Source organism: Ochlerotatus camptorhynchus, unplaced genomic scaffold (genome assembly GCF_037179485.1).
Source record: "Ochlerotatus camptorhynchus isolate MF236.1 unplaced genomic scaffold, CSIRO-AGI_Acam_v1.1 ptg000055l, whole genome shotgun sequence".
Lineage (NCBI taxonomy): Eukaryota > Metazoa > Arthropoda > Insecta > Diptera > Culicidae > Ochlerotatus > Ochlerotatus camptorhynchus.
In genome coordinates, this window is record NW_027040545.1 from 1,710,458 (window position 1) to 1,734,877 (window position 24,420).

General features: G+C 41.9%; 3 protein-coding genes across 9 annotated transcripts in view; 1 reads left to right on the top strand and 2 right to left on the bottom strand.

The window, feature by feature from the left end:
• e(y)3 (enhancer of yellow 3) overlaps positions 1-12,340 on the bottom strand; it is a 37,251-nt gene extending 24,911 nt beyond the window's left edge. Inside the window, exons 1-2 of one of the 7 annotated variants that reach the window (XM_065239404.1) lie at positions 12,169-12,340; positions 1,775-5,762 (exon numbers count right to left, since the gene is read on the bottom strand). In XM_065239404.1, coding sequence (XP_065095476.1) covers positions 1,775-5,508 — 3,734 coding nt within the window. In that variant the 5' untranslated portion in view covers positions 5,509-5,762; positions 12,169-12,340. Of the gene's footprint in view, positions 1-1,774; positions 5,763-11,319; positions 11,668-11,705 lie in introns of those variants that run through there. The other 6 variants (XM_065239399.1, XM_065239403.1, XM_065239402.1 and 3 more) reach the window with 6 other exon arrangements.
• Positions 12,341-16,967: 4,627 nt separating this feature from the next.
• Naa20A (N-alpha-acetyltransferase 20 A) lies at positions 16,968-17,688 on the top strand. Its single transcript, XM_065239343.1, has 2 exons — positions 16,968-17,092; positions 17,161-17,688. Exons 1-2 carry the CDS (start codon positions 17,040-17,042, stop codon positions 17,627-17,629), a joined length of 522 nt encoding a protein of 173 aa, XP_065095415.1. The 5' UTR covers positions 16,968-17,039; the 3' UTR covers positions 17,630-17,688.
• Positions 17,689-17,729: 41 nt separating this feature from the next.
• On the bottom strand, positions 17,730-19,946 carry crn (pre-mRNA splicing factor crn). Its single transcript, XM_065239342.1, has 2 exons — positions 19,844-19,946; positions 17,730-19,787 (listed from the first exon to the last, which is right to left on the bottom strand). The coding sequence occupies exons 1-2, from the start codon at positions 19,877-19,879 to the stop codon at positions 17,745-17,747; spliced, it is 2,079 nt and encodes a 692-aa protein (XP_065095414.1). The 5' UTR covers positions 19,880-19,946; the 3' UTR covers positions 17,730-17,744.
• Positions 19,947-24,420: the final 4,474 nt, after the last annotated feature.

A 24,420-nucleotide genomic window follows, 5' to 3' on the forward strand; every position in this document is an offset into this window, starting at 1 on the left:
GTAGTGTGAAAACTCAATTTGGTGTAAATTTTTCTTGTTGAATTTAGTAGTCAATTTGATCTCAGACTTTGCTCGGGAAATCTGACCGTTTTTTAATCTAAACACTTAAACGGGGTTCAACGTTTGAATCTGCACTAAAAATTGCTCAAACGTCATTGAGCACACGAAATGGAGTACACTGCAATGGAACGATCCGAAAGGAAACGCATAATAAAAACAAAACAGCAAATAAGGATACCAGAAACTCGCTTTTCTGAATAGGGTTACTAGAAGTTAAAATTAAAAATAAACGCCGTTAATATGCACGAAGTGTCATTAAACTAATAAATGATAACAAAATTTGCTATCAAATTTGCCAGACGCGTAAAATGAAATCAAAATATAATTTCAGTTTGCTGTTGATTTCCAAATTTGATTTTGATTTGCTTTCATTATGATGTTGAACTTTGTTCGGGAAGTGGGGAAAACAGTCTACGTAATTTATAGACAGCCCCTTAAGCCTGCCAGTTTCAGTGTACTTTATGATGACTTCGGAGGGATTCAAAGAGCTTTGAAAGTGTCCAGTGAGCTCGGGATGAGATAATAAACCTTAAACGGTGTTGTTGGTTGTTTTGAGATGCAAAAATGTGTTTTTGAAAAAAAAAATGATTAAACGAAAGCTGTTCCATACAGTCTCTAATTATCGAAGTTTTTGTTTCAAATCAATAGTTTTTTAATAGTTGCTCAGTTTTCAAGTATACATATAGACGAGAATAATAAACATACGGAGAAGCTTAAATAAGTACTGTCTATTTCATGGTAGATTGAAATATATGAGACGGATCTAAAAGTTGTGGATCATCATCTGTGCTACCATGGGAAGCAGAGGGTTAAACTCCTGGCAAGGTTGTTGAAGTTCTGTGAGGTTGTGGAAGTTTTTGAGGGTTAAAAATGCGTTCTAATTTTTTTTGAAAAGTTTAGCAACTTTTAGGGAACGACTTAGTTTATTCCAAGCGCGGGTTTTTTCTCAAGAACATTTATCTAGGACCTATCCAAAAGATGTTCTGAGATGTGATGTATCATGCTGCAAAAAATGAGCTTTGAAACTTATTGTTTACCCCATGCTTGGAATAGGGGCTCGGAGAAGCCTAAGCCGCTCCAGGCCATAGGTAATTCCAGTGCGACCTCTATAAAGAAAAAAGGATTTTTTTTTTATAATTACAGTACTTGTTCGTTAACTGGGCTGGCTTGTCAAACGTCAAAAAACACTTAGCGGAACTTTAATGGATTTTTGATCGACGTTAAAAGATTTCACGTACGTTGAATTGAAGCAGTGGAAAGTTTGTTATTGTCATTTTCACAGCTTTATTTCAGTGTGTAATTTCAAATTAATTTATATAAACACTTCATTTTCCATTCGAATGCCCCTCATCAACAATCAATCCTAAGAAATTCTGTTTTAAATAATCGAATAAATAAAATCAGTGCTAACATTTGAAAACGGCACAAAAGCCATTTGTAAACAAATGGTTTGTGGGCCCTTTACTCACTACTTGAAGTACACCCACGCGACACAACAGCAACATCGGGTAGGGGAAATTTTCCCCTTCCTGACGATGCTGTTGGTTTGCGTGGGCGTTCTTCGGGTAGCGAGTAAAGGGCCCACAAACCATTTGTTTACAAATGGCTTTTGCGCCGTTTTCAAATGTTAGCACTGAAATGTTAAATTTGTTGGTCTGTGTAGGTAGCATATTGAAATATAAACAATAAATAAAAATACATGCAAATGACTCACCTCGGTGTAATCGGTGACACCTCCTTCGCGGGGATAACGCTCTCTTTGAGCTTTACTTCCATTCCGCTGAGTGGATCTTTCGACGACGAGCAGGTCGACTCTTCTCCATCGACGGAGTCAACTGAAGCATTTGTGGTTGTGACCACCAGCGGTGAGGCCGGCTTCGGCTCCAACCGGGACGGTGTCAACGGTTTCAGTAGTACTCTTGGCGACACCCGGCAGGGATTATCTTTGGAAAATAACGACATGGGATTCATGGGTGGGAGCTCCGAAGAACTCGTACTGCCGTTGGCCTCTATCGTCAGGGTCGTCAGTTTACTGCTGTCGGTTTCCTGTGTCACTTCGTCGACTACAATTTCATCAGTTTCTTTAGGTGGAATAAAGACATTCTTCTTCGGACGTCCCCGGGGTCGCTTTACAGGCGGTGGAACATCTTCCGAGTCTACTTTTCCCTCGTCCAGACCGGAATCTTTATCCGGAGCTTTGTGCGTCATTGTAGTATCCTTTGTTGTGGGAACAGTTCCGCCTGCTCCACTTCGGGTACTCATTCGCACCTTCGATAGAATGAGAGAACCGGAACCTATTGTGACAGGAACAGTGGGTGTAGGTGTAGTAGATACCGGAATAACCGGAACAGGTGTGACGCTGTTGAAACTGCTACTGTTACTGTTACTAGAAGTTCCATTCTTTTCGGCTAGTGTCAGTGGATCGTCGATGATCATACAATCCGAGCTGGATCCTCCGTCATTTTCGATCAGCAGGACACTGGTGATGTTGTTGGATGTGGGTATAGTAACGGGGACCGGTTCTACAACCGGTATGGGAATTGGTGGCGCAGAAGATGTAGGATGTCTCCGTAGTAGCACTGAAGCCGGGATCGCTTGGAGGGCAGCTGTTCGCCTGGGACGAGGTTCCATCTGAGGCGATGGCGTGATCACCCGCTGGCGTTTTGCTTTGATTAGCATTTCCTTTAGTTTGTTGCCATCTTCCGGTCGTGTGGCGTCCCGAACATCAAACATTTGCGGAGTGGTGATTACGTTTTTTTTTGGAATCTCAATCAATGGTGGAGGTTTCCGAACTTGTTCCACCATCCGCTCGGCAACTTGAGGCTCTGTAGGTTCTTCTCCCGTGTCGGATTTACTATCATCGTCTATCACAATAACGTCATTGTCGACTATCGGTCTCTGCACCTCTTGGTTCGGAACAATGACGCTTTGGTGGTTCAGTTTGATTTTTTTGACTTCCGGAACGTCGGGACTCTCGTTCGTCGACGATTCAGGAACCGATCGTTTCAAGTCATTTGTGGTTTCTTCTGCTTTGCTGGCAATAGGTTCCTCTTTCTTCTCAACAGGAGGAGTAGCGGGGGTGCTTTGTGCTGCGCTAGTAGTGGCGGTAGTAGTCGTTGTACAAGAACTACCCTTGTTGATCTTCAGGATGATTCGTGGCGAGTCGCAGCCTGAGTCTGGCGTTTTAGAGCTGCTAGTCATTACCTCTAGTGGTGGATTTTCACTATCAGTGGACGGTTCGTGTGGTGGGGATGGTTTTGCAGGCTGTGGATCGGGTTTCGGAATCGGTTTCAACGTAACTTTTGGCGTTGAGATGATTTCCGTTTCTTGGCTCTTGGGATTCGTTATGGTTTTGATAATGAACTTTGGGATTACTATCGGTTCCTGCTCCTCCAGATCGAGGTTGATCATGATGGGTTCTTCGATTTCGTCTTCCGGTTCATCTTGAGTTTCTTCCTCCGGTTCTAGCGAATACTCTTTTACCGGTTCTTTTGGTTGCGGTGGCATCGGTTTGATGTTGAGCTTCGTCACGATCGGGATCGTAGAGAGTGGCAGGCTGGACGAGCTGGTAGTGATGGTGGTGATAGAACCGGAGGTGATCTGCGGTAAGGAAGTTACGACACTATCGTTTTCCTTAGGGACCTTGATAGTCAACTTGGGAACGATCGAAGGGGAGCTTATGGCCGAGCTGGAAGCCGACGAGGACGATGAGATGGGTGAGGATTCTAACGAGTTAATACTGGTTTCACTTGAGCAACTATCCTCGGAAGCAAGCGGCTTCGGAGGCATTGGTTTGATCGTAAGTTTGGGGATCGGAACTTCCGATGGATCCCGTGGAATGGCCGGAGGCGGTTTGGGGATGGGCTTGATGGTGAGTTTTGGAATTGTCGACGTTATGTTGGAGTGTTGATCACTCGGAGAAGCTGGCGGAGGAGTCGATAGCTTCGGTGAGAAACTGCTACTCGTCGAGGAAACAACCGAGACATCATTGGAGTCCAGGATGCTCGTCTTGATGGTTAGTTTCGGTAGTGGGGGTTCCGGAATGGGTTTAATTGTAAGCTTAACACCTTCGGAACTAGTTAGCACCGGGCCTGAAGACGTTCCGGTTGAACCTAAACTGAGTGAGACGGATGGTTCCGGTATTGCTTTAATGTGAAGCTTAGGAATAGCAGGAGGATCATCCTCCTTCACCATCAACCGGTTATTATGGTGCGAATGATGATGGTGATGGTGATGATGGCTACTGTGATGATGGAGGTTATCCTTCTTTATCGTGAGCTTAGGAACCAATGGAGGCGAGCTAGAAGTTGACGAGTTTGAGGAATTATGACCTGCGGAACTGGATGTATCATTGCTGGTGGTTCCGGAGCTCCCTGCCACCGTCGGGCTACTGTGATTGACGCCACGTATCGTCAGTTTAGGCACAATGTGTGGTTCGGCTCCTTCGGCACCGGAACTGTCCAGAGAGGAATTCTTGATGTGCAATTTAGGAATGATTTGCATTTGTTCACTGCTGACCAAAGTATTGCTACTGGATTCCTCCGGATTCACTACCGGTTTGATCGTAAGCTTGGGAATGCTATTGACCTGAGCCCCATCCATACCGGGAGGGGGTTTTAACGGTTTGATCGTAATCTTTGGCGAGCTGGGTTGATGATCCGATCCGGATCCCGAGCCCGGTGGCAGTTTTATGATCGTTCTGATAGGCTCTCGATGGAGATTAATTTTCAATGGTTCAACCTTACGATTTTCTTCCGAAAGTCCCATCTCGGTCTGCTTGGAAGAGGTATGATTACCTTCCTTGGGAGATTCTTGAGTTGTCCGACCTACACAGTTCTGTAAAACGACGTTATTGTTGGCAGTTTTACCATCCAAAACTCCTGTGTGTTTGTGCTTCACTGCAATGCTATCGTTATTATTTACAATTTTGTTGCTAGCCTCGTTCCCTGCAATCACTTCCGACGGCGGAGTCGACGGGATCTCTATCACCTCAAGATCGTCATCAACCGTGTCTTCGACTGTTTGTGTTTTTCGCTTTTCTTCCACTTGATTTTCCTTCTGGCAGTTGGTTAGAATCGTTTCCTGCTCGGTGTCGGATGATCCCTCCATTATTATCATATTGGGGCCGTTGCTTTGTCCACTACCATTTTTCTGCAGCTCACCATCATCATCTTCTTCTTCTTCTTCTTCGTCTTCTTCAGAAAGAAGAATGATCTCTTCCTGGTCGTTCTTCTCGTCTCCCAATTCAACCAATTCATTTACAATTTCCGGCGATGACGACGATGTTCCAGCATCCTCCAAGTTGTCTGCGTTATTCATCTTTAACACTTCAATTTGTTCCTGCTGCTGCAGGTCGTGCTTCTGGTCGCTGCTGCGTTTGCCGTTGATTTCCCGTTGACGATGACGATGGACATCCTCAGCGACAACCAGCGGACCAGAATCGACCATCCTTCTTCTTCGGCACCTGTTGTAGTCGCATCTCGCGTCCTGTACCTCTATTTACACACAATTTTTCCTCTTGCTTGGCTTTGATTTATAGTCTTCTCTTCACCTATGTTATGTTTACTGCACACACACACGGTTTGGCTGTCAATCTTTTGCACTTGTTCTCTTTTTATTTTGGTTTCTTCTTTTGTTTTCTCTTAAAGACAGTAATTTGCTTACTTTTCCACACAATCTTTTTTACACTTAACTAAAATACACTGCAAAAACGGAAAACGAAAAAATATGGTCGTGAGGTTGTAATAATATTGATTTGCTTCACATATTCCGATTCCGTGCCATTGTACGAACATCATCACCATTCGAGGTGAGAGATATAAACACATACACAACTCATATCACATAAAAATTAGGTATAGTGGTCACTGTAACCCTCCTCCCTGCTGACGGCGACGACGATGGGGAGGGAGGGGGACGTGTTCGAGGGCATAAATCGTCGTAGTCAGTCGCAGCTATTAGCAGCAATCGTCGTGGAGCTCGAATCGTCGTCACCGCAAAACCATCATCAGTCAGAGTTGAAGAGCCCAAGTCGAAGTCTGGGACCAGAAACTCGACTCGGCTAATATGGCATATTGTAAGGCCTCACGGATACACGCGTATTCTTCTGGGGTGTTATAGAAGCGAGCAGCTGGTAGCAACACTAGATTGAACACTAGCTTAAGTGTGTGAGTGTTTCGTGTGTGAAGAAAGGCTAAACACATTCGAGCAATCTTCAGTCCATTCGAACCGAACTTGCTGCGGTTCACTTGTCGTGCACAGTGGGACAGCATGTAGTCAAAATATGACCCAATTGAAAATCTGCATTCTCAAAGTTAAATAAGAACCCTTAACATTAATCCGAATCAGACCTAGTGGCTTCGGAATATTTGTAGCATAAGCGACAGAATGCTAAAATAAGGGAAGGAGGAATGTGGATTCCCGATAGCCTAGTCAGTAAAGGCACGGAGGTGGCGGGTTCGATTCCTGTTCTGGTCGAGGAAATCTTTCGGGTTGGAAATGTTCTCGACTGCCCTGCACATCGAGTATTGTTGTAATTTATACAAATTCATGCATTGGTTGGCAAAGAATGCACTCAATCAATAAATGTTCAAGTACCTCAAAGAGCACTAAGTGCACAGCAGGAATGGAAAATCATTTACATTCATTTCGTGCATTCATTTACATTCATTTGCCTCTAACTTTTTTCATCAACAGAATTCCATAAAATAGTGTTTAAAAGTTTTGTAGGTTTTGATATTAACTACATCTTTTGTAAACAACTCAAATCTGTATCTCTAATGCATGATAAGTCAGAGCGATAAGAACCCACCATTGTTTATCAGTGAATGTAAATTGCATTCACTGAAAAACAATAACATGCTCTGCCAGCTCTATTTCGTCATGCATAAGAGATACAGATTTTAGTTATTAGCAAAAGTTGTAGCTCATATCAAAAGCTACAAAAGCTTTATACATCATTTCACGATATTTTGTTGATGAAAAAAGTTAGAGGCAAATGAATGTAAATGATTTTCCATCCCTGGTGCAGAGTAGGCAAAACACTCACGTGAGAAGCGGCAAAATTCAGCAAGTAGTAGGAATATTAATAATCGGCGTAAATTAGACGTTCACTAAATATCCGGAACCGTTAGTCCCACCCAATTAGAAGATATTAAAAAGCGTTTGTGACACTTTTACATTTGGTTACAAGAGCACTAATTATTGAAAAATGGCATGTGGAAATTTGATGAAAATAAGTTATCCATCGAAATGCGTATTCGATGAACAAAATACGAGTGTCATGTTTGTCTGAGGTAGAACAACAAGTTTTAATAAAATGAAATAGACCATGCCAAAATAGACTAAACTACATGCGCACTAGACTGATGTAAAATTTTGTGCTCCACAGTGCTCAAAGGGTTTCAAATCGGGCCTTCCAAAATTTGATCTCATTTGGAAAGGAACTTGCTTGGCATAAACCATTTGACGTTTGTATGAAAATTAATATGGGAAAATCAATGTTTTTGTTCATTGACTTATAGCCTTTTTCTATATTGATCTGAGAGGAAGGTCAATAGCTACAACTTTGCTGAAGACCGTTATTAATTATTTAAAAGATTGCTAATCTTCTGATTTTCTCCAGCAGCTGCAGGGTGGACAACCGTGTATTGTACAGTGTGACATAGTAGCCATGATTTTTGTGCTCTACTTCCCGCGCCAGAAACAGCGATGTTGCCTGCTGATCAGTTGATTAAGCATGATCATAAGATATCAGCGTCTTGAACCATTAATAGCTTTTGATCCTTAAATATTATGTAAAAGTGGTCTTCACCAAAGTTGTAGCTGAGAATATTTCATACAAGCAGATCTGTCATTTTTTTTTGTAAATAAATATGGCGAAATGTTAGAATGATATGAACAACAAATTACCGTTTCCCATAGTAATTTACATATAAGTTTCTAATGGTTTGTACCAGTGGCGTCGCGTAATCTCACTTTTTACCTGTGCACCAACTTTCAAAAACAGATTTAATGCCATATTCATACTCGAATCGGTTGAAAAATACACATCTTCTAATTAACTCGATATCAATCCATTGCAAGCAATATTTTGATAATTGTTTATGTTTTGAGAGTTGGTGCACAGATAGATTGAGGTTAAGGCGACGCCACTGGTTTGTACACAGTCAAATTTTAACCAATTTAAACCAAAACTCGATTTTGAACTGTTTGAGCACTGTGGAGCGAAAATATAAAATTTTGCTCAGTCAAATTCGCACCAATTTGTTTATTTTTGGCCGATCCATATTAAACTTAAAAACAAATCTGTGTGTTGTTAACCTGGAAACAGCACTGTCAAATGTCATATTTACCGAAAAATCTCACGCGATTTTTACAGAAGTACTTCTGTCATTAACATCGGATTTCTCCAAAATCTCATCGATTTCTTTGCCATTTTGAAATCGTATTGTTCAAACCATAAGAGAACTACCCCAGACCCAAAGATTTTTTTTAATTCAATAGAATATGACAACAATTTCTACACAACTTCTCAGTTAAAGTTTAATGTAGGTATGTAGGTATTTATCAGTTTCGTTGGAATGTATGTACATTTATTCGAAAGTTTAGAGTACAGCCCACAATGTAATATCACACAACCGATGGATATGCAACAACTTTATCTTTTTTTCTGGATCAGGGCAAAAAAATGGTCTGATATTTTCGGGTTTTCCAGTCGATTTTTAGGAAACTTCCAGAAACGGTGGTTAGTGAGCTCGTAAGAGTGAAACTCAAAATATAAACCGTCCTGACTTAAAATTTAAAAAGGTCAAGCTACAGTTTTGTTACAAATCTTTTCAAGTAAATTATGGTTTTATCAGTGGCATGTCGTAATCTCACTTTTTATCTGTGCACCAACTTTCAAAACCAGATTTGGAATTTGTTGAAAAACACACTTTATCTCTTCTAGTTTACTCGATATTTATCCATTGCAAGCAATATTTTGATAATTGTTGATGTTTTAAGAGCTGGTGCACAAATATATTGAGGTTAAGGAAACGCCATACATTAAATCAAACAACTCATGCTCCGTTAATATGGGTCTGGTTCTTATTGTTAGTAGCTTGCTAATTTTGTTTCCTCTTGTGGAAATCATTGATGTCTTTTAGATTAATTTATGTTAAAACACCAACGCAACAATAGGCACTAAGGTTTCAATTATTAGGGAACATTTAAATTTTTAAATTACAGGCTCAGGCCGACCGTAATCTGCTTGGCGTTGTGTGGTTCTTATTTTAAATTTGTGGGAAGCAAGACTGAAATTAATAACAGGGGTTTGAATACAATTAGAAAGCAATTGAAATTCAAGAACGGTAAACATTTTCCAAATTCAGTTACTTGATGAGTTTTGAAAAATTGTTGTGAGGCAAAACTTCACGTAATCGACATTGGTGAAATCCTCTAAATTCCATTGGATGTCCAATGAAGGCATCGTTTTGAAAAATCCAATGAAAATTATGTGTCAATGATTTTCATAGGATCATCATTTAAGACACATATTTCGGAGAACAGTAGCCACCTGGATAAAATATACGTTTTAATATGATTTTCCAGTAACACAATTTTAGGCGAAAATCAATGGTTTCTACGTGTCATTTTCGTTCCGTATACAGTCCTACAACCAAACAGTTTTGGAAGCGTACTTATTTATCTATATACGCATTTGCGTAACTTCGAAGATTGAGTTTCGATTTATTTTTAACCTTAATCTTAAGTTTTTTTTTCAAATCAAAAGTAATCTTACATCTTATGTTAAGGATCCTAAATTTTTTCGTCAATCTAGAATCTCTCGAATGGTTATTTTTTTATCGAAGCGATCATGTTCGATATATCGAAGTCTTCTTAATTTGGATATTGCTAATTTTTACAAATGTCAATTTTAGAGAACTACTCCGAACCCGAGTTTTTGTCAATTTTTATGAGATTCGAATCTTTTCAATATTTCCAAGCTTGATTTTTTTCGAAGTGCAGGTCGTACTCGATTATCGGTATTTTGAAATCAATGACACCGTTTAAACCTTTTTAAATAAGTTTTTACGAATAACCGATAAAAACACATACCATAAAAGAAGAAAAACGGAAAAAATGATTCGATAATCGAGAAATGGAATACATAATAAGAAATACCGATAATCTAGATCCGATCATAAGTTTCTGGTCAAGCTTTAAAAAACATGCAAATGTTTTTTGCTCTTATCTTTTACAAATGCCGTGCCAAACTGATTTCCTACGCAATTAATCAACCTTTGATGTGAATTTCGCTAATAAACACGAGGAGCATTTCTTATAGCAAAACTTGCCATAACAAAATGGGTATAGTTCATTTTAGTAAACAAACTAACACTTCTTCCTACTGTGTTACCTTTATATTACCCGCCTAGAACTGCGATTACTAACATGCTTAAGAAAAGCAAGTTATTGTTGATTTAATCTGTTTCACTCCATTTTGCCCCATAAGGGGAGGCACTCTTGCCACGTATCATTTGCAATAGGTAGATTAAGCATTAGTTTTTGAAAAATTCATAAACAGCTTTTAATATGATTTAATTTTAATTATATTGATGATACATCAAGACAATGCCATAGAACGCCGAATCCTTATTATGGAATACATAAAACCCCAAATCCTTAGGATGGCACATTTGCCCCTATATAACCGACACCCTGTGCATTCAAATAAGTTTTGAATAACAAAAGTGCTATACAAATTTCTAGTCAATTTTATTTAAAAAAAAAAAACAAAATTTGCCGATCCCAAAGTGCGTTCTTCCCGTCATCAAAGTGAAGATTACGCAAATGTTGGTGCGACGAACGGTTTCATTGTTTACATTAGTAGTCGTCTTCCGTCAGCACAAAGTCGAGTTCAAACCTCCGCACACACACACACACACCCCCGTTCACACAGTCCCGCACACCAGCAATCTCGGATTGGCCCGCTTTTTTCATCGCATCACACGCACACATCTAAAAGGCGTCCCTTTCTGTCTGCTGGTGCCGTTTCGATTCGAGCCCGCGAGCGATGGGGTTTTCGTGTTCGTTTGCTGGCTGCCTGCTGTTTATGTATATGCTTGCTTGCTCGCTCGCTGCGACTGACTGCGACTCGAGCTTTCTTGGTCCAACGTTTCGCTAAATGGACGAATTCGAGCACTTGTGTAGTTCTGCTCGAATGGGGGCAATGAAATTTTCTTGCTCGTCGGCACACTTCTTCGTTTCTCTCACATTCACTAGCTCTCTTTCGGGCCCGTTTCGTTTCGTTCACTTTGTTCTTTTTTCCTGCACTTTGTGTGCGCTTTGCTTTCTTCTGCCAGCCTGCCTGCTTGCTGCTGTCCGCTGCTGCTGCTGCTGCTGCAGCAGCAGGAAGGTGATGAGAAAATGCCAAAATGCTCTGTTGCTGCCGTCGTTGATAATCAAAACAATTCGCGGGTGGACGAACGGACACTAGAACACAATCCGGAGCATCGGTCAAACGCGGATCACTCAATGGTCGACGGAACAAAAAACACGTTTCAACTTCATTCCACTAAATACCGTCTCACGTACGGCTTTGCTTCCATTTTATGCAACCATCACACACTCAACGGGAGAGTAAAAAAGAAACACCTAACCTCTTCTTCCACCATCGAACTTTGCGTTGTACTCGAATGATTCCGTTTTATCACCTTTTTATTGCACTTTCGACATACCCTTTCACACATCTTCCAGTTGCATTTTCCGCTTCTAATCCGAACCGCGGGGAAATTTTTTCCCAACCGAAAAACACAGCACTCTTCTTGACGACGATCAGATCATCAGCCAGTGGAGAAGCCAGCAGCGGCACTTTGCTTCTTCTTCTTGTTTGTTCTTTTTCTTCGATTCTGTGGCAGAGCTCGAGTGTTTTCTTCTCTTTCCGATACACATCAGCTCAGCGCTCGACAAGTGTTTCTCTCTCTTTCACTCTCCCGCATAGTCTCTGTAGCGTAGCACAAACTCGTTGCTTGCTGTGTGAAATCCAACCAGGAGGAAAATGGAAATCTCCCTACTCTTTGCCAGACACCATATTTTCACCTTCAAAAAACACACCAAACGTACGCGTTAACCGACCACCAACTTGATCACGACGTCGGAACTAACTTTTCCAAATGTTTTCCGGACACGGAGACACCAAAGTGGCCGAATGATTTCTAGAAAATTGAGTCAAAAGCTGCTCCACCACACGATAGTTGGCTTTATAGTCTAGCGCACACACAAAACACTGCTATACTTTGCTCGAAAACCGACGGTGAAACCGAAACAGCTCGACGGCTGAGGAAGCCATTTTTCCAGCAGCGGAGAATCGCGCGTACTGCTCGAAATGTGTGCGGATTTTTGACAGCTGTCAAACAGCTTGCTGCACGGGGGTGATTCACATGCTTCGGCAGTAGGGTGGTCGTTTTGTTGAAAAATATTGTGCAAAGCAAAATAAATTGTTATGTCGATCAACGTAATTCAAGAAGATGTAATAGCAAAAAGCAGTTACAATATTACATCAGTCGATGTAAACTTTTCAAGTACCATGATTTTCTTTGCTGTGAACCGTGAATTTCGTGGTGTTGACAAAAATGTGCAATGTTTTAAAAGTAATAAAAAATAACCATAAACGAACGATAACCCAAATCATTGAACTATTCCACAAATGGTTTGGATGATACCCAGAACATGTCGTTAAGCAAATTAACCATACAATTTTTATTAGGGAAGTAAATGCGAAAGACATAAATATTGTTGTGCTCAGAAAACGAAGCCCTTTCAGCTGATGAATCCAGCTTTCCACGCTGTTTTGTTTTGATTCTCCGTTCCATTTCAGTCGTTACATTTTATATTACTCAGTTGTCCCACAGCTGTCTACAGCAGCAGTCGATTTTTTATTTCGTTGTGAACCACACGATAGCCTGTTTTCGAGACTCGCTATTATATAGTTGCTCTTTGTTCGTTGCTAGCAGTTCGGTGCCTTTTGTTGCTACGGTGCAAGATGTGTGAAGTAAAAAACACAATCAAGTTTAGCTTCAGCCATTGTGATGCCAAACCAAACATCGGAGAGATAGTAAATTTCGCCAAAGCACTCGACGCGGATCCGGCTGAAATGGAAGCTGTTTATCGCATTGGTGAGGAAAGGGGAGTCTTCATGAAGTTCAAATCAGAGGAAGCGATGCTCCATGCTCTGACATTCAATTCGGAGGATTTAATCTTCCATTATGCGAATGGAACGACGGCAAAGGTACGCATGTCGCATGCTGGTGAATTCATTCAATATGTGCGTGTGTATGACTTGCCACCAAAGGTACCCGACAACGAGCTGGATAAAGTGCTGGGGAAATATGGGAAAATTAAACGCATCATCCGGGAGAAATTTCCAACTGATCTGTGTTTTGAGGTATATACAGGAATACGCGGTGTATATATGGATGTGAAGAAGGGAATCCCCACGTCATTACATTTCTTCAATCGCAAAGGAAATATTTTTTATGATGGCAACAAAGATAAATGTTTTCTGTGCAAGGCGGACGGACACCGGAAGCTTTCCTGTCCCAAGCGGAAGGCTCGGAAGGAACCGGAGAAGCAACTGAAGGAAAAAGGAAAGCAAAGCGAAAGAAAACAAAACAGCAGCAGTACGTATGCTGGAGTAGTGGTGGAAGGTGCGTCGTTTGTCATTAGCGATCAGGAAACGGATACGGGGTTGGAGATGTTGAATGCAGATAACGAAATGGACGTGACTACCCCGACGACCGACGAGAGTAGCGGAGAGCATGCAACGGGAAACGATGTCCAGAAACAGCAGCAGCGATCACGATTCGGGTTCAATGAAAATGAGGAACAAATTCGGGAAAGAAAGAAGTTGCGTGCACGGGAGAAGATCGCTTTGTCGCCGCTTCGATCGCCACCCAGAAAAATCATATGATAAAATATATTTGTACATATTTTTTTTTTGTATTTTGAGTACCATAATTGGTATTCTATGTTACTCGGCTCCGCTAAGTTATTTTTATAACATTTGAGCCTGCCAAATAAACGAAATGAAAAAAAAAAAATTTATATTACTCCATTCCATGTGCTAGATGACGAGCGTGGAAAGGTGAATAGTAACCGATATATTTTTCGAAATTAAATAACCCAAATTGGGAAATACTGTGTACATTTTCACATTTTCATTTCACTACATATCAGGCATAACATTTGATAACGGCACAAAAGCATTTGTAAACAAACTTTCTAAAGCCCTTTACACGCGAACCAAGGTACGCCCACGCAAACCAATACCACTTTCGGAAAGGTGATAGTTGCCCCTATCCGATGATGTTGTTTGTTTGCGTGGATGTACTTTGGTTAGCGTGTAAAGGGCCTTAGAAAGTTTGTTTACAAATGCTTTTGTGCCGTTATCAAATGTTATGCCTGATATGGAATGAGATTTCTAGCTTTTTCGCTTGCTTTGCTTGACTTCTGTGCTGAGATTGATACTGCTGCTGCTTATTCGACACCTTCAAAAATCGTAGCAATAATACGGGTATAAATAAGAATAACCGTAAATAAGAATTACCGTGACCTGATAAATAAGAATTAAATAAGATATAAATAATAAGTAAATAAAAATTACCGTAAATAAGAATTACCGTGACCTGATGGATGGTTGACACTGAATAAATGTTGAAGGCGATGGACAAGCAGTAACAACAGTCAAGCAGAGCAGCCGAGAAAGCAGCATCGCGAACTCGTGTAGTCAGTCCGATCACTACACTAGTACGCTCTTGAGGCGTGTCACTTTTAGAATTCCCATTGAGTATGCATTTAGTTTAAAAAATTGCATTTAATTTCCCTCGTTTGCATCAACCATTCAATGGGATGTGAGCGTCAAAATCGTCGTTCCACACGATTTCGGTAAAGCAGAGAATTCAGATGCTGCCAACGGAGGTTCTCAGAGAGTTTTAACGGATTTTTCTTGGTTCCAGGAAATTTCGATGTCGTTTTCTTGTGCTCTTGGCGAACGAGGTCCACATGGTTTCTATGGCGATTACTGATGCTACCCAGTGGAGGTTTCAGGGAATTTCAATTAATCATATTGTCGAGCAGTTTGGGACGACCTTCTACCAGCGATTTTACGGAAATGAAACAATCAATTCCAATTCACGTTAAAGTTCGAGTGGTAGGAAACGTCATTTTAAACTGCTCGAATGATGTGATCCATTGAGTTTTCTCGCGTTCTCAGAGAAGGAGGTTAGCACGACTTCGGTGGAGGTCTACGATTCTACCAGCGGAGGATCCAGGGAGTTTCGACAAAGTTTTCTCGCGTTTACAGTGAAGAAGCTTCCACACGATTTTGGTGCTGCCAACGGGAAGTTCCAGGAAATTTCTACGGCATTTCCTCGTGTTTTCAGTAGAGGAGCTTCGACGAAGTTCTTGCGCGTTCACGGTGGAAAGGATACCGCACGATTTCGGTGGAGATTTTATATGTTACCGGCGGAGGTACCGGGCAGTTTCCACATGTTCATGGCGGAGAAGGTTCCGGGCAATTTTGGTGCTGCCAACGGAGGTTCCTGTGATTTTCGACTGAGTTTTCTCACCTTCTCGGTGGAGGAGGATCTGCACGATTCTACTGGTGATTTACAATGCTGTCAACGGAGGTTCCAGTAGATTTTGACAGAATCTCTCGCGTCCGATACTGCCAGCTGGAATAATTTTCTCGTGTCAGGAGTGTGGATTTGAGCGATACGAGGCGAACAACAAAACAGAACAAAATCTTAATATTTGTAGGGCTAAAAACTCGACTAAAATGCATTTATTTATTTTTTGTTATAATAAATGCAACACAAGTTATCTGCCCCTAGAATCCCGCATAAACGCGAACCATAAATTGACCTTACCTAAAATGGTTAAAAATTGTTTATAATCCCTGCTAAACTTTAACTGAAATGGTTATGGAACTTTACATGAACGTTTAATGATAAAGTTTCAACCTTATGTATTATGGTTTTTTGGAACTGGACCTTACAAATAATGGGTTGTTAAGAACCATTACCATTCCAAATACTTGTTTTCTCCATACATTTTCGGAAAGAGAACTATATTAGAACCATTTAACTTATGGTTTGAGAACTTTAATGGTAATGGTTATGGTAGTCAGTAAGGTCCACGAATGGTTTTGTAACATCGATCAACTTTATGTGGAATATATCACGAATTGGTTGCCTGTAATTTACTGATTACCAATTCACGATATATTCCACGTAAAGTTGAGCGATAATACAAAACCATTAATGGACCTTACTGACTACCATAACCATTACCATTAATGTTCTCAAATCATAAGTAAAAACGTTCTTATATAGTTCTCTTTCTGAAAATGTATGGAGAAAACAAGTATTTGGAATGGTAATGGTTCTTAACAACCCATTATTTGTAAGGTCCAGTTCCAAAAAACCATAATACATAAGGTTGAAACTTTATCATTAAACGTTCATGTAAAGTTCCATAACCATTTCAGTTAAAGTTTAGCAGGGATTATAAACAATTTTTAACCATTTTAGGTAAGGTCATATTATGGTTCGCGTTTATGCGGGATATGATGCAATTTCGATATAATCTCGGATGTAATATTCAACAACTATTTTTGCTATGTACATCTACAAATCGGTTACTGCACGGGAAGGGCATTATAATCAAAGATTCTACCGTGAAGTGACATTATGTATTTTTTGCTGTGCGGGTGGTTTTTCGGTGATTATCCCCGCCCTTCAGTGCACACCATTGAATGACGTTTGTCGTTTTTCATGAATACCGCGTCACATCTCTCAACATTGAACACCCCTATACATTTGACAGATACCGACGTTGTTTTGATCCCGGCCACTGCAGGCACTCGCCACGAAAGTTCACATTTTTTTTGTGAAAATTTCGGCATATTTAGCTAAAACACAAATTAAATTGCCAATATGACTACCTTAAGGCCCTTCACCTGTAACGATATGTTCAAATTCAATAAAGTGTAAGTGAAAAAAAAACAAACTGTGTGAAACCCATAGAGTATTAACTTCTACCGATGTTCGTTTTTAGGAATCTCGACCCCTTGACCGAAACCTACTGCCTGTCGTTCTATATGCAGTACCTGGCCCACTGGCCAGAGTACTTCCAGGTGGCCGAATCGCCAAGTGGTGAGATTATGGGTTACATCATGGGCAAGGCTGCTGGTCACGGGGAAAACTGGCACGGTCACGTTACAGCTCTAACCGTTTCGCCGGATTACCGCCGTTTGGGACTGGCCGCTACGCTGATGAACTTCCTGGAGGACGTGTCGGAGAAGAAACGGTGCTACTTTGTGGACCTATTCGTGAGGGTTAGCAACAAGGTGGCCATCGATATGTACACCAAGCTGGGATACATTGTCTATCGGACGGTGCTGGAATACTACGTGGGCGATCCGGATGAGGATGCGTACGATATGAGGAAGGCTTGCTCGAGGGACGTCCATCGAAAGTCAGTTATCCCGCTGACGCATCCCGTTCGACCGGACGAGGTGGACTGATAGTAGGACAGTGGACAGTAGAATCGTGCAAACATATTATTTGAATGAAAAAAAAAAAAGAAGTCGAATGAAATACCTTAAACAAGTAGTTTTATTATAGGTAGACATATTAAAATTAATCTTCTGTTTGCTCTTCCTCTTCAGCGTGCGCAGCTTCACTAGATTCGATCGTAGTCTCGGCCGGTGCAACGACGACCTCTTTTTGCTTTTTCCAGTTCTTGGCCGCGGCAAGCAATTTCAGATTCGGCCTAGCCATCTCATCCTCTGGGAAGATGAAATCAAACACCTCTTCCCAGCCTTCTTCCACGCCACTCTCGGAGATGATCTTCTGACGCTTCTTGACCTTCCGGGGCATCTTTGCCATCACCTTCAGCAGATTCTCCTGGTCACCATGATCCTTCTCAAAGTCTCGCCAAGCTTCCAGAATTAACACTCGGGATTCCTTCTCAGCTGCGTTCTTCAAACTGTCGTTGGCCCTCTCGTAAACCCGCCGCGAAAGCTGTACGTTAATGTTGTCTTCATTCTCCGCTGCCATTTCGAACTTTGCAAACGAAATCCAAACCTTGACGTGGGTGGTCCTCTCCAGAAGTCGCTCGTAAAGTTGTCTGGCGAACTCAAATTCCCCTTGCTGTACCTCAAAGTCAATGTAGCTCTTCCAAAGCAGCTCCGGCATGTCTAATCTAGCCTGCTGAATAGCCAACTCGTAAATCGCTCTAGCGCGACCCATGTCGCCAAGCAGGGACTCTAGCTCGGCAAACTTCATCCAGGTTATGCAATTTTCCGGTCCAAATTCAAGGAATTTTTCGTACAAAATTCGACAGCGATCGAATTCTCTCAACTGAATTTCCAAATCGATGTACCCACGAAACAGTTTGTCGCGAGGACACATCCCGATGGCCATTCCGAGCGCTTTTCGAGCAACTTGCAGGTTTTTACAGCGTATCTCAAACTGGGCGTAGAGAAGCCACATTTTGCTAAATGTGAACACTTTGTGCGGAATCAATTCTAGGCATGTTTTGTAGATTTGGCGAGTCCGTTTCAGATCTTCCGTTTCCAGTTCTTCGTACAGAGCGTAATTGATCCACAGGTAGATGTACCTTCGCCAGAGGTTTTTGTCCTTTGCAGGAGGAACGTTCGCAATTGCTCGTTCGTACGTTTCTCGAATCAGCTCCTGGTTCGCTTCGTTCTCCACCAGCCGTAGGTAATCGAACCAGGCATCGTAGTTGGTCGGATTCTCTGCCACTTCCTGTTCGTACTGGAACTTCCTTTTCGAAACGATCACATCTTCGATTCCGGATCTATCTCCGTACTTTTTTTCATGAATCGTGTAGGCCTTGTACAGATCCGCCGTCCGTTCTTTCGGCAAATGATCCAACGCATACTTGTAGATCACCCGAACTCGATCGTGTTCCTTCTGACCTTCTTCAAACCGGGCAAATGCAATGAATAACCGTTCATCCGAGTGGTCATCGCCGAAGAACTCGATTGCTCTTTCGAAGACCGTTCGAGACCCATTGATGAAACCATGTGCCTCTTCAAAACGAGCATACTTGATCCAGTTCTTCACTTCCGGATGCACCATCACGAACCGCTCGTAGATTTGTCTGGCCCGGTCAATCTCCTTGTACCGCAGCTCAAAGTTGATGTACGTCTGCCAGGCTTGTTCCTCCGGTTGCCACTCCATCCACCGCTCGAAAACCTGCCTAGCTCCGGCCACATTCTCCAACATCTCCTCCATATACGTGTACTTGTACCAAAACTGGTTCGTCCTTGGCATTACCGTCACGGCCCGGTCCCAGAGATTCCTAGCATGATTCACCTGTCGGTTCTTCATTTCCATCTCGGCGTACTTTAACCAGATCGTGATGTTTCTGTGCTCATTGTCGATCGCACGTTCCCAAATGGACCGGGCTCGCTGGATCTCCTTCTGCGATTCTTCCCACTGGGCATACTTGATCCAGTTGCTCACCACCATTCTGTTCTTGCGTAGATTATCTTCGAACGTTTTCCGTTTCCTCTGCTGATAGTCGGCCAATTCAGCGGCATCGGAGATTTTCTGCTTCGGTGGTGGAGGCAAGATTTCAAGATCACGTTCCTTAGCTTCCCTGAGCAGCTGCTCGGCGGTGATTTGGACCTCCGCTGGGGCTTTGTTTTTGACCTACGAGACAGCAAATTAGTCGATGGTATTTCGAAAACTTTGTTGAGATTCCTTACCTTGGCCACTTTGGGCATTTTTTGAGGCTTTTCCATGATTAATTATTAGTGTTTTGAAGGAATAACACACAAATTGAAGTGCAATCTGATCACGACGCACAATACGATTTCAAAACAACCAACTCGCACATCGAATCCGATACCGAAATCACAACCACCGATGACAGTTTTCATCCAGGGGTGGTGCACAAAAGTAGGGACCCGATTAGGTGTGGCTGTTTTTACAATTTTCCGCTAGAGGCGCTGCAGTACACGGCCGTTCAATTTCAATGAGGTCTATACAGGTATGGCATAAGAGGGTATTTGTTGGGATTAGTAGCAAAACAGAGGTAAACAATCGGTGATGACGAAAAACTCCTAAAAATTGACCTGGGTACTGCAGAATAGATCGATTTTAATTTGCAAACCAATGGAAAACTGCTTGAAAAATTTCTCAAGTTTAAAACTGTTTTGCTCTTTCTCAGTTGAGTCCCGTTAAAAGCCAAGTTAAAAGCACTGAGCCGGGAGTGCTCGAGCCTTCTTGACTCTAAAATAGTTTGTTTACATACATGTTTCGCCTAAGTATGTTTTACTGCAATTGAAAACTCAGCTGAGTCATAAAAACTATGCAGGTTTTTATACTTCCATTGGTTTTTGTCTTTGAATGGGGGGAATGGGGGGTGTTATGGAAAAGTATGGATTAATTTTTAAGAGATTTGTTGCTTCTGAATGCTTGACTCCTGTTTGATAGTTCACACTGGCTCCCAAGTCACAAGCAGATTGAGTGAATCCACAGTACCCAGACATTGACATGAAAAAAGTGGAGTTTGACATCACGGTAGGTATAGTTCACAAATACTATGACATATGTTGCACTACACGAACACCAGTTTACGATGATTTCCTCATCTGTATACACCTCATTGGTTCAATTTAACTTAACGACTGATGGTATTGCATCTCTTTTTATCTTGTAGAAATACTACTCAATAGATTAACAGCATGGTTGATTTTCGAAACAGATATCGCTAGTCAAAGAAGTTACTGCATTTTATCATAGAGGTAACTCTAAGACTAGTAGGTCCCGAAGAAAAGCACTCAACTTTTTGGTTCAGCACTGGTACTATCCTCGGTCCCAAACTAATCGATAAACCCTTTCATAGGAAAATCCACGAGCCCCTCATTTTATCTGTCAAACTTTCATAGCGAAGCAAAACAAACATAGTGTAGTACTAGAATTTCGACTGGAATTGGGTACGTTAATCGATTTGCTTGGGACCAATAGGCTAGTCAAGTAGTGATCCAATTTAAAATCGATAGTTTGGTATTGATTGTTGATTTTATATTGTATGCAGAAACATTTCGATGTCTATCAAATTAAAAATTAATTTTTGAACATTTTTTCGGTACAAGTGCTACTGTGTTACCTGACTTATGACGAATATACGTTTCATACGAGTATCCCGAATACAACGTATGACTCGTCTTATTTTGCATAGAATTTGCAATGTAAAATTAGACGAACTATATCGTATACAACGTATATTTGTTATAAGTCAGGTAACACAGTAGCGTTTATTGTACCGAACTGGTCCATCCTTGGTGTGAAAATCCAGCGCTATTAATTATGGGCAAATCACCCACGACGCAGCTAATAAATGATCAACTTACCCGTGCAGCAGCTTGAATCCAAATGACCTTTCACCAACTGTCAGGAATTGTGTATGAAAAGTCGTGACCTACCTAGTTATTATCCATCTCATACTTGGTCTACCAAATATTTATTCTGTTTTCGCTTCTAAAATCGATATTTTTGGAAAAAATTAAACACTGAAACTGATAGGGTGGATGTGATAGTAATAATGTTGAGAAACGAAGCAATCATTGGATGAAGCCAGCTTTCATAGTAGCGTATGAAGATCATTCACTGTCAAGCCATCAAGCTGAATAGACCTATTTAATAAACTGTTCTCGTTACTTGAACTACTTGTTTCACTGCCTGCAGAAGCGGCTCAAGCGGTGAAATTCCAAGTGATGGACCGTAAAGCGAAGGAAATGCTGGTGAGTTTTGTAGCCGATGAATATCTTGGCTGTGTTCGGAACAAAACTACCGTGAAGGCTATGTGGAACAGCAAAAAAATAATTTTGGTATCACGTCAAAGTGGATGCACTACAATCATGTCGAAAATATGGTGTAATATTACTTGCTAAAAAGGACAAAATTATCATTAATACAATGCATGAACTGACATTACGCTGCTTTTACTGCATTTGTTTATTTATGTGGTCATAAAAATTACATGAAATTTTCGACATGATTGTAGTGCATCCACTTTGATGTGATATCAAAATTATTTTTTTGCTGTGTACAAGACACGTTTGCAAAAAGTGAGCAGGGAAGCAGATTGCTAGGCTACATCTGAAGAAAGGAGCGTCGATTTGCGCTATCTCCTGGAGTTTGAAGACTTGATTCGTCAACTTTGCATGGCTGGATCGGCTGTTGAAAAGAGTGACATTTATTTGACCCTATCCTTGACGTTACCGGAATCCTACGGGTCGTTTGTGACGAGCTGATGAAGGCACGATTAATCAACTAAGAGTCGAAGCGGAGTGATCGGATGCAGAATTCAGAGTTGAAGTCTACTGCGTTTGTCGGAGATAAACTAAAGAGGGCAAGAGGATAAACTAAAGAGGGCAAGTTTAACGAAAACTGCCATCAATGTGGAAAAAGTGTGCACATGAAGAAGGACTGCAAGAAGACTAAAGGCACGCAAACATGGCAGCTGGTTCGAAGACCGTTGTTTTCATGACAGTGATGTTTTCAGGAAGATAACGTTCAAGCTTGACTCTAGATCGATCGAATACGAAGAACTTCTTCAAGACTTTGAGCTCATTGGACCAACCAGTTGTTATCAATGTTGCTAAAGATGGACTGTTCCTAGTAGATAAGCAAGCTGGAATGATTTCTGGAACCAGTAATCGTGGTATAATGATGTGTGCTGACGAGGTACTGTTTGTCCCGGAACTCCGAGACAATTTGATGTCTGTTAAGAAGTCAACGAAGGCTGGAGTTGAAGTAAGTGGCAACGCTACGGAAGGGCGGCGAATCATTTGCTACCATACCACACTAACATAGAGGTAACTCTAAGATCAGAAGGTCCCAAAGAAACGTGCTCACATTTTTGGCTCAGCTCTGTTACTATCTTCGGTCCGAAGCTAATCGATGCACCCCTCGAAACATATGAAAATACACGAACCCCTGATTTTATCTGTCAAATTTTCATACATTCAAAAAATTTCACACGTCATCATCATGTGCCTCACACTTAATTTTGCACTTATTGTGAAACACATCCATTTCTTGAATCTTATGCTTTCAGCCATGCCTCAAAACTATTGGTTCGAATTGTGACGCACTTGGATTCTATGTGCCTCACATGCTGATATCAATAGCTTTGCACATCATAGTTCAATTTTCTACAATATTCTACTTCATCTACTTCTACTTTACCGACTCAAAAATTAAATCGACAAATATATAAACAAAGCTGGTCGGTTAATGCTGGGTAATGCGCAATACAGATCCGATTGAGATCACTAGCCTCTTCCCAGCAACTCCTATCCCTACCTCCCCGTGGTACCGGCCGGGAACTGTGAGCAACCTTAGGGAAGATCGGGTAACCAACCCCGGTGGGAACTTTGGTCATAGGCTGACAGGGAAGGGGGGGGGGGGGGGTTTGCTTCGGCAAGCCTGAGCGTCTGTTCTCCAGGAGGAGCGGCTCACAACAGCGTCTGTTCCCATGTTAGGGGCAGCTGATCTACGTCCGAGTGCCAGTGAAGGACTCTAAGCACAACTGTGCACCCTGGTCCTCCGGAAAGTTAGGGGGTTGGTGTCAGGCCCTGCGAGCCATCCGTAAAAAAGCATTGCAACGGAAAATCAGCAACAGAGGAATACGAACCGAGACCAACGGCAACGACCCCAGCGACGAAATAAGACTTGCGATTGGAAACTCGGCACGTGGAACTGTCGATCTCTCAATTTCATCGGGAGCACCCGAATACTCGCCAATCTACCGAAGGACCGCGGATTCGGCATCGTAGCGCTGCAGGAGGTGTGTTGGACAGGATCCATGGTGCGAACGTTCAGAGGTAATCATACCATCTACCAGAGTTGCGGCAACACACGCGAGCTGGGCACAGCTTTCATCGTGATGGGCGAAATGCAGAAGCGCGTGATCGGTTGGTGGCCGATCGACGAAAGAATGTGCAGGTTGAGGATCAAGGGCCGATTCTTCAACTTTAGCATAATCAACGTGCACAGCCCTCACTCCGGAAGCACTGATGATGACAAGGACGCATTTTACGCGCAGCTCGACCGCGAGTACGATCGCTGCCCAAGCCACGACGTCAAGATCATCATAGGAGACCTAAACGCTCAGGTAGGCCAGGAGGAGGAATTCAGACCGACGATTGGAAAGTTCAGCGCCCACCAGCTGACGAACGGGAACGGCCTACGAGTCATCGATTTCGCCGCCTCCAAGAACATGGCCATACGTAGCACCTTCTTCCAACACCACCTCCCCTATCGTTACACCTGG